The sequence below is a fragment of the Cervus elaphus genome, chromosome 30, assembly GCF_910594005.1.
Source record: "Cervus elaphus chromosome 30, mCerEla1.1, whole genome shotgun sequence".
Taxonomy (NCBI): domain Eukaryota; kingdom Metazoa; phylum Chordata; class Mammalia; order Artiodactyla; family Cervidae; genus Cervus; species Cervus elaphus.
The window spans coordinates 67,989,219-68,004,223 of record NC_057844.1 but is presented as its reverse complement, the minus strand read 5'-3'; the positions used below and the strand labels follow the sequence as shown (position 1 = coordinate 68,004,223).

Here is a 15,005-nt window from a genome sequence, read left to right as displayed (position 1 = left end):
ACACACAGTGCTTAGTGCCTCCCACACCTCGTCTCTGAGAAAGTGCTCTGTGACCTTCAGCACCACTCAGACTACAGTGTGAAGCTGTTGTGAGCTTTGATTTGTCCTGATGACAACTTCATTTTCCGTAAGCTAGAGAAAGCATGGGGGGCAAATGCACCTAATTCTAAACAACAAAGAATTAGAGAGAAAGTGACAGGATCAGGTAGGAGTTTTATTTACAGATCAGAACACAGAAGAGACCTACACCTTTCCCTGGAAGATTTTCCTAGAATCAAAACACTCCAAATTTTTTCCCTTACTCTCAAATTTCCTGGATATTCTTTGACAGAACTTGTATCACAAATGTGCTGAGCACCGATCAGAATGAATGTGAAAGGTCTGTAAAATGGGCGTTCTGTGCTCTGTGAGAACCTGAACCCAGAGTCCAAATGTGTGCCAAGTCCAATACAAAATCTCTCTCAGGTGCACATGCATGCACACATCCTGACCCCATCCCCACTGCTTCTGCAGAGTCCCAGCAGACCTGTCTTCCACCTGCAACATGTTAAGATCCATTCATGAAGCTTTGTCTCTGGAGGCTTATGATTGAAAAGGACACAGAGAGCTTGTTACTGGACCCCTGCTACCAAATTGTAAGGAGTGAACTGTGGAGATAAATTTTAATTACAACTCCCACAGTGGGCTCACCTGCTTTGCTGTTTCAGTGAGGGCAGCAGCCTCAGCCTTGCCCAGTTGTTGCACCATCTTGTAAAACAGGCTGTCTCTATTTTGCAGCAAAACATATGGCTCACCATATTCTTCCAGTCTTCCTGAATCCAAAACCTGTTAAGCAGCAGAAAGAAACCTGCTAGTACACAATGTTTCACAGTAACTTCTCATAACTCCAACAATATTTCAGAAAGGGGCAGGACAGGGAGAATACAGAGAGTCTATTTGGGTGGTAAGACTGGCTGGTATTTAAATAGTTTGATTACCCTAGTTTACCAGTATATCAAGCCCTAACCCAATGTTTTACTATTATACTGTTATAGCAATAGAAGAAAATCAAAGCTTTAGACTATGATTACAGGCACTTAGCAATCTATATCATTTATATTCTGCCAAAGGCATTTGGGGTTGTTACAATTAGTTAGTAATTTTAGCTTTCAGACTGTGAGATTTGAAGGTTGTTTATACAGACATTCAGAGTTGGGAAATTTCTTAATTCACGACAATCAAACTCAATTTATCTAAAAAGTACACTGGTATCATACAAGTCAGACAACAGTGACCTGACAGCAAATTAACTGTCAAGTTGGTTTAAAAACACTGAGCAAAACTTGGGGAAAAAAGTAAATGCTTCCAGATTATGTCATCTCTTTGGGGATGAATCCCTTGTCAGTGAGGTTAAAGTGCTTCTTAAAGTTGGTTTTGGTTGTAGTTTATTATCCTGAGAGTGATAGCCTGACAAAAAAGAGTTGCTACATAAGCAGCTTTAGTATAATCGCTCTGCACTGAAGAATATCTAGAAATCCAATTTTCTCTTTGAGTAAGACTAAAGAAGCAATTTTTCCAGTAGTCATGTATGCATGTGAAAGTTGGACTATAAAGAAAGCTGAGCACTGAAGAATTGATGCTTTTGAACTGTGATGTTGGAGAAGACTCTTGAGATTCCCTTGGACTGCAAGGAAATCCAACAAGTCCATCCTAAAGGAGATCAGCCCTGGGTGTTCATTGGAAGGACTGATGTTGAAGCTGAAACTCCAATACTTTGGCCATCTGATGTGAATAGCTGACTCATTTGAAAAGACCCTGATGCTGGGAAAGATTGAGGGCAGGAGGAGAAGGGGACGACAGAGGATGAGATGGTTGGATGGCATCACCGACTCAATGGACGTGAGTTTGGGTAAATTCCAGGAGTTGGTGATGGACAAGGAGGCCTGGCGTGCTGTGGTTCATGGGGTTGCAAAAAGTTGGACACGACTGAGCGACTGAACTGAACTGAAGACTTTGTACTAGCTTTATATATAAATAAAACAAATATGCCCATAAGCATAAATATTTCCCCTACTTTCTACTGCAATTTTTATTACACTCAGGCTCAAATTATTTACTGTGTATCTCTTATATATTCACACAAAAATAAAACAAATCTGATTTAGTTTTCAGGATTAATAAAGAGTTAAGTAACACATAGGCAAAACACATTTGACGAACACAAAAAAATTTTTCATTAATTTCTGAATTATTCAGCAAATATTTATTACACATTTAATTGCATTCCTGTCACTATGCTAGATGCTGTGGAAGAGCCAAACACAAGTAAGTCACAGGCCCTGCCTTCAGGGAGCCTGTACTGAGAAGAGAGAGAGAAGGAAATCCTCAAATGTCTACAATGCAAGAGAAAAAAAACCACACACACACACAAAGGAGTTTAGTAACAGAAAAGGTGACTTCTGTCAGAGGTTCTGAGTATGAGCTTCAAGGAGGAGATCAGGCAATGAACTGGGCCTTGAAGAATGGATAGACATGAACATGCAGAAGTGGGGGTGGGTGGGTGGGCCATGGTCTTTCCAGACACAGGGAATAACCTAGGTCAAGAGGGCTGGAGGTGAGACTGGCATCTCCTTAAGTGCAGGGTATGCAATCTCCCTTGTTTGGTGTTGCAGCTCAGGCCCTTGGCATTGCACATGACAGGTAACTGGCACTTAATACATGCTCATTGGAAGTTAAATGAAGAAGAAACTAAATTCAGGGCATGAATGAGTGACCACCCAATGGTGTAATCTGTCAAGACTATAGGATGAGATCAAGGGGTTTAGAGAATGAGTCCAGCTGGCATGGGGAATAGCTAAGGATTAGGGATGTGGACCTGGAGGACCACATGGCCCAGATTGATGACTGTGGACAAAAGTGAGAGTGAGAGGGGAAATGAGGGAGAGACAAAGCAGGGTTGAGGACTGAAACTCATTTACATCAAATATTGGAATAAAAGAAAGAAAAAGAGCAGTCAGAGAGGAGGGAGAGTCGAAAGGAGCAAGAGTTTAGTGTAGTTCAGACTCATGTCAGGCCATAAGAGCTGAGATGGGACACAGACTGAAAAATGCCAGGAACAGAATTTTACCAACTTAGCCTTTACATTTACTGCTTTGATCAAAGATTCTAGATTTTCAGAACAAATTGACATAAACAACTATAAATTTCTTTCTTGTATACAGAAAAAATAGATATAGTTTTAACTTTTTATTTTAAAACCCTTTAATCTTGGTATATACCTGGACATTACATCTCCACTCTTCCTGTAACTCAAGTTGAATTATAAACTATTATAAATTATAAACTATAAACACACATTCAATTTGGTGTGATAATAATCCCTCAACTCTACAACACAATGAATACCAACCTCAAATTGCTTGTCACTCTCTAGTAGGTTTAGGAAAAATACATTATATTATCTGAGTCAGTTACATAAGTGCAATAAAGATGTGTTTATCTGGCTTGTGTATCTGCTGATATTCCAGCTAGTTGTCCTAGGCATAAAACTTAAATGGACCCAATGCAAGATAATTTAATTCATTTTCATTGGCAGGATGCCTTCAATGACAATGGGGTGACTGCAGGGAGAGGTGGAGGGCAAGGAAAGGGTGAAAGAAAAACCTCAGAAAGGGCTTGAAACAGGTAAAGTTTACAGCATCATTCACTTACTGTGGAAGCAGGATGCTTTGGGGAACAGTATGGAAGTACAATGCTGAGAGAGAAGAATTAACAAAGTGACAGGTAAAGAGTAGAAGGAAAAGGTTACTTTTCCAATTAGCATTCAAGAATACAAAATGAGTGACTAAAGATGCTCCATGCTAAACAACATCTCTGGATTCTAAGAGAGTCACTGTCCTACAACCTTCGATTGTCACCCGGTCCCTCACAAACTCTGCAGAAGAAGCCTGCTTCCTACTGAGATGTTCTTGTCCTTTGACCAGCTGCACTGCTTGGAGCCTAGAGCATCCCTTTGGTTGGCAATCCCCTACTCCTGTCATCTGCCTCCGCAGAGCTCACTTCTGTGCATGTTCAGCTCAAAGGAGTGAGGCTACAGGCACTGCCTCAGTGCTGACAGTCTGGTATCTATTCAATGTCCCCACTGATGATCCCACCTGAAAATGCATGGGGAGTAGGGTGGGAGGTGACTTTCTAGAAACTGTCCAAGAAATCAAAAGTTCCATTATATCATTGGACATAAGGAATTTGAGGTATTACTGACCATTTATTCCTGATTATTACCTGTTTAGTATGGACCATCAAAATCACTGGTTAACTCCATCAGCCACCTCTTATGCATTGTTACTTCATCACTAATCAGCATCAATTGTATACTCTGGAGTCTTGTGATGACTAGTATCTATACAGTGGGTGAAATAAGCTCCTTGACCCAGACTAGGTTAGCCTGAAAATACTTCGCTTTCTTTTGGGCTTATTTGCTGCCAAAGGTTTTTCCTTTGAGGGATGATTTCCTTGTCATTTAATAAACCACAACCTAAAATCTATTGAAACTCAGCAAGCAACAGAGGGGAAGAACAAAGAGAGAGAGAGTTAATAGAAAGAAAAAGAGAGAAAATGAAGGGAGGAAGAAATGGAGGAGATAAAGCTAAGGAAGGAAATATTAAATTACTAAGGAAGAAAGAGCCAATCAAACCTGAAAGAAAGACACTAGACAGACATCCAGAGACCAAAGTTTGGAGCTTTCTGTGTCTGCAATGCCTGGATACATTGTATAAGAGACTTGCTAATAAAAGAGAGAGAGAAAGACTTGCTAGTTGTTCATCTACAGTCATTCAGTCTCCATCTGCCTTTCTTTCCACACTTTCATCTGTGATGCAGAAGTTGTCTCTGCAAATCACACTTCAGAGGCTCTTTGGCCTGCTGGCCCTTTGTGAGGTTCTGCCAGTAGGGAGCACTGGAGAGAAGAGGAAGGTGGGAAGCAGAGCAAATGGTCTCCCTGCTTTCTGCTACTTCTGCACCATAACCTCAGCTTCTATTAGCACATGGAGAACTAGCCTCATCATGCACACTCACAAATATGACCAACAGCTAGACAATGACCTCCCCTTGGAGGTCTCAGCACTGCCTCATAAGGCTTCTTCTCTGAGTCCTTAGGTCTGGAGATCTGTCCTAGGACATAGTCATTGCTTCCTAAAATTATTACCCCAGTGATTCATTTTTCCAGTCCTCCAATTCTTATGTAACAAATTTTCTTTATTAAATCCTTTCTGCTTAAATACTTTTTCTCATTAGGCCTTTTCTCCTCAATGACTCCACTTTGACAGCACATATTGTGAATGTCCCAACAACTGGGAAATTCTGCAAATTCACCTAACAACTGCCTGGCAGTCTAATGAAATGCTGTTTTTATTAGGGGGATACAAAAATGCTGAAAGAACTGTGACACAGTAAAAATGACTTTGTTGCACCACTCTGAAATCTGAAGTCTTATTGTGAGTTTGGAATATTTTCATGGTTGGATACCTTAAAAAAACAGCAATTCATGGCTGATTCATGTCAGTGTATGGCAAAAACCACTACAATATTATAAAGTAATTAGCCTTCAACTAATAAAAATAAATGAAAAAAATAAGGAAAAAAAACAGCAATTCAAATAAACTTTTAAATGGAAGTAGTAAATTACTGAATGTATTATTTAATAGCACATTCTGAAACTATACTTAAGTACTTGAGTTATTGTCAAGGATGAGAGGAAAAGATAAGAATTGATTAATTAATTAATTAGAAGTTTTAATCAAGTTTTACAAGGAAGAATACATTTAAAAATTGAAGGTGTATTGGGAATACATGTAGATCCATGAAAATATTATAAAAAAAAAAAATTGAAGGTAAATGGAAACAATGGAATCCCACAGCCTTACCATTATCCTGTCACTGTCAATAATGGTGCTCAACCTGTGTGCAATGGTTAGCACAGTACACTGTGCAAATTTCTCACGGATCTTTTTTTGTATTAACTCATCAGTGCTGGAATCAAAGAATTGCATTTAGTTAAGTAAAGACAGGAAAAGCAGACTTAAGACTTAAAAATATCACATGATGTTTTTATGTTTTTAAAAATAAATACTTAAAACATAATCCTGTTCTTGAAAAACTAAGTATAAAAAGTCTTTGTTGTTGTTGTTTAGTTGCTAAGTTGTGTCTGACTCTTTTGCAACCTCATGGACTATAGCCTGCCAGGCTCTTCTGTCCATGAGATTTCCCAGGCAAGAATACTGGAGTGGGTTGCCATTTCCTGCTCCAGGAAATCTTCCCAATCCAAGGGAAAGTCTACTCGGAAACTCACTATTTTTCATAAAACAATGGAAAGTTGTCTTCCCATCAAATTGCTTGAAACTATCAGGAGCTGGATTTACAAATCTAGCTCTCTCAGGATGCCTCATAACAACATTAATACCACGTTTTGGTTTCTTCCTCTGTTTTCTGGAATTAATGTTATCAGGAGATGTCTTTGGCAGCAAATAGAGCACATAAAAAACATTTCTCAACATCACTAAATATTTCCTATTTACCATATTTAAAATTCAGATTCCTGGTGCACTGGGAAGACCCAGAGGAATCGGGTGGAGAGGGAGATGGGAGGGGGGATCGGGATGGGGAATAAGTGTAAATCTATGGCTGATTCATATCAATGTATGACAAAACCCACTGAAATGTTGTGAAGTAATTAGCCTCCAACTAATAAAAAAAAAAAAAAAAAAATTCAGATTCCAAGTTTCATGAATCTCAGCTCCATACCTTGGATCCACATGTGCTGTGGCTTCATCAATAATCAATATCTGGTTTTTCCTGAGAATAGCCCTGGCAAGGCACACCAGTTGTTTTTGCCCAACACTTAAGTTTGATCCAGATTCTACTAATTCAGTATCCATTTTATCAGGAAGCTCTTCGATGATTTCTTTAAGTTGTACCTGTGCATATAGAAAGAAGAATGACATTTTCTTAAACAAACAACTACTGAAGTAGACAAGCCTCTTAGACATTAGAGCTTTGATGGCCTCAAGACTTCTTATATATCTTACAAGTACAGCCAGGTGATGGGGAGAGCTCTTTCCAAAGAGTGTTCACTGAGGAAGATGGTGGAGTCAACTCAGGATAAAAAGGTCTCAGTGTCCCGCACACCTACTTAAGGATTAGTTAAGAAAGTCTCTCAAAAAACTGAGCTATTTCTGTCAGTACGATTTGAATAGAAAAGTTAAAAGGACCCTATGGATGAGTCAAATTTCCCAAAAATAATTTTGCAAAGGAGTTACTACACTGAAGTAAAATTAAAACATTTTAATTTTGTAGGATTGTAGGAAGTATGTTTCTCTAAATATATAAACTTATCAGCACTTCACCATTTTGAAAGGTCCAAATGTCTAAAAAACAATAAATTCAAACAATGGCAAATTGTACCTCATAGATCAGTAAAACTAGAACTATTTTGGTGATGATTCTTTCTCATGTTTAATTTCATAATTGTGAACAAGTCAAGTGCATTTTCTTCAATGTTATAATTTTGAAAAGTTTTTTTCTTGAACTGTAATTTATTTACTATATTATTTTAGCTTTAGGTATACAGCAAAGTGAATCAGTTTATATATATATATATATATACACATATGTGTGTGTGTGTGTATTTTTTTTCCCTTCTGGTTATTTTCCACTGTAACTTACTATCAGTCAGTTCAGTTTAGTTGCTCAGTCCTGTCTGACTCTTTGCCACCCCATAGACCACAGTGCACCAGGCTTCCATCATCAGTGTCAATCACCAACTCCTGGAGCCTGCTCAAACTCATGTCCATCAAGTCAGTGATGCCATCCAGCCATCTCATCCTCTGTCATCTCCTTCTCCTCCTGCCTTCAATCTTCCCCAGCATCAGGGTTTTTTCAAATGAGTCAGCTCTTCATATCATGTGGCCAAAGTACTGTAGTTTCAGATTCAGCATCAGTCCTTCCAATGAATATCCAGGACTGATTTCCTTTAGGATGGACTGGTTTGATCTCCTTGCAGTCCAAGGGACTCTCAAGAGTCTTCTCCAACACCACAGTACAAAAACATCAATTCTTCAGGGCTCAGCTTTCTTTATGGTCCAACTCTCACATCCATACATGACTGCTGGAAAAACCATAGCTTTGACTAGACAGATCTTTGTGAGCAAAGTAATGTCTCTGCTTTTTAATATGCTGTATAGGTTAGTCACAGCTTTTCTTCCAAGGAGCAAGTGTCTTTTAATTTCATGGCTGCAGTCACCATCTAAAGTGATTTTGGAGCCCAAGAAATAGTCTCTCACTGTTTCCATTGTTTCCACATCTATTTGTCATGAAGTGATGGGACCAGATTCCATGATCTTTGTTTTTTGCATGTTGAGTTTTAAGCCAGCTTTTCCACTCTCCTTTTTCATTTTCATCAAGAGGTGCTTTAGTTCTTCTTTGCTTTCTGCCATAAGGGTGGTGTCATGTGCATATCTGAGGTTCTTGATATTTCTCCTGGCAATCTTGATTCCAACTTGTGCTTCATCCAGCCCAGCATCTCACATGATGTACTCTGCATATAAGTGAATTAGCAGGGTGACAATATATAACCTTGACATACTCCTTTCCCAATTTGGAACCAGTCCATTGTTCCATGTCTGGATCTAACTGTTCCTTCTTGACCTGAATACAGATTTCTCAGGAGGCAGGTTGGGTGGTCTGGTATTCCCATCTCTTTAAGAATTTTCCACAGTTTGTTGTGATCCACACAATCAAAGGCTCTGACATAGTCAATAAGGCAGAGGTAGACATTTTTCTGCAACTCTCTTGCTTTTTCAATGAGCCTATAGATGTTGGCAATTTGATCTCCAGTTTCTCTGCCTTTTTAAATCCAGCTTGAACATCTGGAAGTTCACAGTTCACTTACTGTTGAAGCCTGGCTTGAAGAATTTTGAGCATTACTTTGCTAGTGTGTAAGATGAGTGCAACTGTGCAGTAGTTTGGACATTCTTTGGCATTGCCTTTCTTTGGGATTTGAATGAAAACTGACCTTTTCGTCCTGTGGCCACTACTGAGTTTTCCGAATTTGTTGGCATATTGAGTGCAGCAGTTTCACAGCATCATCTTTTGGGATTTGAAATAGCTCAACTGGAATTCCATCACCTCCACTACCTTTGTTCATAGTAATGCTTCCTAAGGCCCACTTGACTTCGCACTCCAGGATGTCTGGCTGTAGGTGAGGGCTCACATCATCTTGGTTATCTGGGTCATTAAGATCTTCTTTGTATAGTTCTTCTGTGTATTCTTGCCACCTTTCCTTAATATCTTCTACTTCTGTTAGGTCCATACCATTTCTGTCCTTTATTGTGCCCATCTTTGATGAAATGGTCCCTTTGTAGCTCTAATTTTCTTGAAGAGATCTCTAGTCTTTCCCATTCTATTGTTTTCCTTTATTTCTTTTCATTTTTCACTTAGGAAGGCTTCCTTATCTCTCCTTGTTATTCTTTGGAACTCTTCATTCAGACGAGTATATATTTCCTTTTCTCCTTTGCCTTTCACGTCTCTTCTTTTCTCAGCTATTTGTAAGGCCTCCTGAGGCAACAGTTTTGCCTTTTTGCATTTCTTTTTATTGGGGGTGGTTTTGATTACTGCCTCCTGTACAAATGCCATGAACCTCCATCCATAGTTCTTCAGGCACTTTATCAGATCTAATCCCTTACTGTAAGGTACTCTAGTTCCCTGTGCTATACAGTAAATCCTTGTTGCTTCTCTATTTTATGTATAGTAGTTTGTATCTGTGAATTTCATACTCCTGATTGATCCCTCTCTTTCCCCTTTGATAACCATAAGTTTATTTTCTATGTCTGTGAGTCTGTTTCTTTTTATATATACATTAATTTGCTTTATTTTTTAGAATCCACATATAAGTGATAACATATAATATTTATCTTTCTCTGACTTCACTTAGGATGATTTTCAAGGTCTATCCATGTTGCTGCAAATAGCAATATTTCATTCCTTTTTATGTCTGTATAGCACAATATACATACATATACACATATAAAATATATATATATATGTGTGTGTGTGTGTGTGTATGTTGCCACATCTTCTTAAACCAATTGTCTGTTGACAGAAACTTGAGTTCCTTCTATATCTTGGCTATTGAAAATAGTGCAGCAATGAACCCTGGGGTGCATGTTCTTTTCCAATTAGTATTTCCATTTTTCCCAGATATATACCCAGGAGTATAATTGCTGGATCATATGGTAGCTCTATTTTTAGCTTTTTTAGGAACCTCCATACTGTTTTCCACATACCAATTTACATTCCCACCAACAGTGTGTTGGGGATTTCCCAAGTGGCTCAATGGTAAAAAAAAAAATCCAGCTGCCAATGCAGGAGATGAAAAAAATGTGGGTTTGATCCCTAGGTCAGGAAGATCCTCTGGAGAAGGAAATGACAACCCACTCCAGTATTCCTGCCTGGAAAATCCTGTGGACAAAGGAGTTTGGCAGGCTACAGTTCATAGGGTTGCCAAGAGTCGAACATGACTGAACATACACACACACAGCAGTGTGTTGGAATTCCTTTTTTCCCACATCTTCTCTAGCATTTGTTATTTGTAGACTTTTTGATGATAGCCATTCTGACTAGTATGAGTTTGTACCTCATTGTGGTTTTGATTTGCATTTCTTTAATAATTAGTAATGCTGAGCATCTTTTCATATGTCTGTTGGCCATCTGTATGTCTTCTCTGAAGAATTTCATAAATGTTTTTCAGTGAAAACTCAGGATAAACAGACCACAACACAAGAAGTTACTTCCCCCAGACTATGGGTATAGGTGGTATTTGTATTAATCTATCCTCATATAATCAAAATTGTAAGATTAAAAAAATCAACTTTTTAACTGCCAAAGATAATCTGAAACTATATTGAGTTGTTTTGTTTTGGAGAAATATTATAGATTAACAACAAAATTCAGACTGTGCTTGAAATTAAAGAACAGAGAGTAAATACACTTCAAATTAAAAGATTAAAGATTGATGAGTGATGGCCAATTAGCAGGTACACAGAATTACAAAGGCAAATTACAAAACACCAGGGTGAGTGGGCAGTGTTTTCATGGTATCCTAAATGCTGGAGTACTTCCATGAATGTTATCCTGAATTGTGTTCCTTATGAAAGTCTAATCCATAGAAATGGGAATTCTGAGTAAGGATTAAATATGGTATTAGTATTTAGTGATGGCATGAAAGATATGCAAAATCTGAAGGATAAGATGTGGATTATGAGGCAAGTGGCTGCAATGAAAATTATAAAATGGAAGTCAGCTTAATCACCCCCATCCCCGCCACCTCGTTATAAGGAAGAGGCCTTACTGAATATTCTATGAAACATATTCCACAAATCTAAATTCAAGTGATGGGACTGATCAAGAGTATAACACTGGCAAGACTTTCTCACTTTTCCTTCTGAGGTGACTTTGGTAATCCTTGTAAATGCATCATGACTATGAAAAATAACCTCAAACCTACTGATGACTCAGGTGATATCTCATCACTAATCTGTTTTTTTACTTTCCTTCAAGTTGTCTACATATGCCTGACAAGGAATAAGCTGTTGTGAGGTCAAAATTTTTCCAGAACACGTGGTTTTCTGAGACTCTAACTTCATTTATGGATCAGGGACGGTTATGACAATGCTATAAATATGAAGACCTTTTGTAGTGTAATCATATAATCAAGTTATAATTATTTGAATGGAAAAAAGACAAAAGAGACAGTAGACAATAACTAGGAGTTACAACTGCAGAGTCTGAAAACATATTAGATAATAGTGTAATGCAGTGAAGTGAAGTGAAAGTCGCTCAGTCATATTCAACTCTTTGAGACCCCATGGAATTCTCCAGGCCAGAATACTGGAGTTACCCACTTCTCCAGGGGATCTTCCCAACTCAGGGATCAAACCCAGGTCTCCTGCATTGCAGGTGGGTTCTTTACCAGCTGAGCCACAAGGGAAGCCCAAGAATACTGGAGTGGGTAGCCTATCCCTTCTCCAGTGAATCTTCCAGACCTAGGAATCCAACTGGGGTCTCCTGCATTACAGGCAGATTCTTTACCAACTGAGCTATCAGGGAAGCCCAATAGTGTAATATTACTATTAAATTTATTGAGTGAGATATTAGTATAATGTTATGTAGGAGAATGTTCTTGTTTTTAAAAAGTGTATGTTTACGCATTTAGGATGAGTTGCAACTTAAAAAAAAATTTCTGCAACTTACTTTCAAACAGTTCAGCAAAATATAGATGATAGAAGAGAGAAAACAAATACAGAAAAAATATCAATAACGGGTGAATTTTGGTAAAGTTATATATGTGTTCATCATACCATTCCTTTCATGTTTCTGTGATTTGAAAGTTTTAAAACAGAAAATTGGGACCTTGAACCTAGACAGCCTAGGCATAAGTCCTGCCTGGTCTGCCAAGTGGGCAATTTCCTGAGCTTAATCTATCTTAGCTTCCTAAACTCTAAATAAGACTATAATATTGTAATGGAGTGTCTTCCTCCTAACATTGTTAGAGTATAGTGTGAGTCAGTATGTGTAGAATCTACAACAGAGGTTGATATGAAGAGATCAACAGATATTGCCTGTTGTTAATAATGCTGTCAGCTATCCTCTCTTCATGTTCTACTTTATTCTTCTCCCTGCATGTTTCAATACTGAGATTTTATTACACACATTGGTGGTTTGCTTTTTACCTTCTTTATAAGAAGATAAACTCCAAAAGGATAGAGGCTTTGTCTCTTCTTGTAATTGTGATAGCCCCAGAACCTGCAATACTGCCTATCCAAAAAACTCTCAATATACATTTGTTGGAAGTATGAATGAAGCGACAAGTGCATCTTATCTTGTGACATAATCTGTTTCTATAAGATAGGAAATAAATCCATAGATAATTTTATATAATACTATTTTCTCATTAAATATTATTGTAAAAGAAATATATTCCTTATAACAACAATTAACTGGCCCCAAGATATCATAATATCTAACTTTAAACTATGGAAACCTTTTTTTTTAAGTTGGTAATTTAAGAAAAACAGAGAAAATAACACCATTTGAAATTATATATCTTGTATAGAATAGTTCAGATCATTTTTGAGCTTGGGAAAATAATAAGCTATAGTGAAACTGAAAATAAAAAGCTGAACTTATAAGACACCTCAGTTCTATCATCATGAAAGTGAAAGTGAAGTCGCTCAGTCCTGTCAGACTCTTTGCGACCCTGTGGACTGTAGCCCACCAGGCTTCTCCGTCCATGAGATTCTCCAGGCAAGAATACTGGAATGGGTTGCCAGTTCCTTCTCCAGGGGATCTTCCCGACCCAGGGATCGAACCCAGGTCTCCCGCATTGCAGGCAGACGCTTTAACCTCTGAGCCACCAGGGAAGCCCTCTATCATCATAAACACTTTCAAATAACCTACTAAATATACCATCTTTCTCAACCAGGTGCCAATGTCCCTCACAGAAGGTTAACACAGATGTAAGATGGTTTCCACATTTTGTGAAACCTCCTTACTTTTCAAAATGAAAGGCTGGTGTGGGCTGGAAAGAGAGAGTGAAATGCAATCAACAAATGGGGAAGAGCTATTACCAGAGCAGAGCCAGCAGTAAATGAAGTAAAGGGGGAGCTTGTTCACCTAAATACAAGGCCCTGGGAAATGGGCTTGTGACCTGTCGCCATAGCAAGGACTGAACCACGTGCACAGGTTGCTGATGCCCAGATTTCTGTATCTTGGCTTCCTGTGCGATGAGACATACGTGTATTTTAACAGAGATGCTATCAACGGTTCACATAACTGAATGTTTTCTGCACAGTTTTGACATGACATACTATATTCTCAATTGTAAACTCCTGGATCAAAGCTGTTTGTTTGTTTGTTTGTTTGTTTTCATTTATTTTTATTAGTTGGAGGCTAATTACTTTACAATATTGTAGTGGGTTTTGTCATACATTGACATGAATCAGCCATGGAGTTACATGTATTCCCCATCCCGATCCCCCCTCCCACCTCCCTCTCCACCCGATTCCTCTGGGTCTTCCCAGTGCACCAGGTCCGAGCACTTGTCTCATGCATCCAACCTGGGCTGGTGATCTGTTTCACTATAGACAATATACATGTTTTGATGCTGTTCTCTCAAAACATCCCACCCTCGCCTTCTCCCACAGAGTCCAAAAGTCTGTTCTGTACATCTGTGTCTCTTTTTCTGTTTTGCATATGGAGCCCATTATACAGAGTGTTTGGTTTTTTAAGTGGGAGCAACACACTGCTGATTCATTTTCAGAGTATTATCTACTGTGCTCTTTCAACCTTTGAGTGATAAAGTGCTTCATCTTTAAGCACTACTCGATATATTTGTAGAGCTGCTGTTGTTTTTTTAGGTGCTCTAATTGGCACTAACTTCTAATGAACACTCTTCAGTTTACGGTAAGTTGGCTATTTTTCAGAAAATGAAAAACATACTTTTAACATATTTTGAAAAATAACCAATATGAGAGGGACAGCATCCATAGGGCTATCTCCCTTATGGATGTCCATCTCTGACAAAAAAGAATGAGGAGGCAGAAATAGAGGACTTTAAAAAAATTTAAAAAGCATCTTTTCCTTTTAGTTAAAGTTCTTAAAGAGTAAAATGAGTGCCCTCTTACGCCCAGGTCAACTCTATTAGTTTTGATTGACAATTTCACTTTGCTTTATTTATAAACCAGTGACTGGGGTTTCTAATCCACCTAAAAACTGACCTCATTGCTTTGACTGAGAAATCATCCTATCATGGTGTTCCTCTAGGAATTACTTCTTTATGAGATTTATATGTTTTTCAGTGAAGATTGGTAAACAATATATACAAAGGACATAAAGAAATAATTCCCAAAGGAACACAATGATGGGATGATTTCTCACTTTAAGATTTATCACTAAAGTAATAGGGTTAATTTCAG

General features: G+C 38.3%; 1 protein-coding gene across 1 annotated transcript in view; it reads right to left on the bottom strand.

Moving 5' to 3' along the window:
• LOC122687098 (ATP-binding cassette sub-family C member 4-like) overlaps positions 1–15,005 on the bottom strand; it is a 324,734-nt gene that overhangs the window by 32,614 nt on the left and 277,115 nt on the right. Inside the window, exons 28-30 of the mRNA XM_043892538.1 lie at positions 6,778–6,950; positions 5,901–6,006; positions 691–825 (exon numbers count right to left, since the gene is read on the bottom strand). Of these exons, the coding sequence (XP_043748473.1) occupies positions 691–825; positions 5,901–6,006; positions 6,778–6,950 (414 nt within the window). The remainder of the gene's footprint in view (positions 1–690; positions 826–5,900; positions 6,007–6,777; positions 6,951–15,005) is intronic.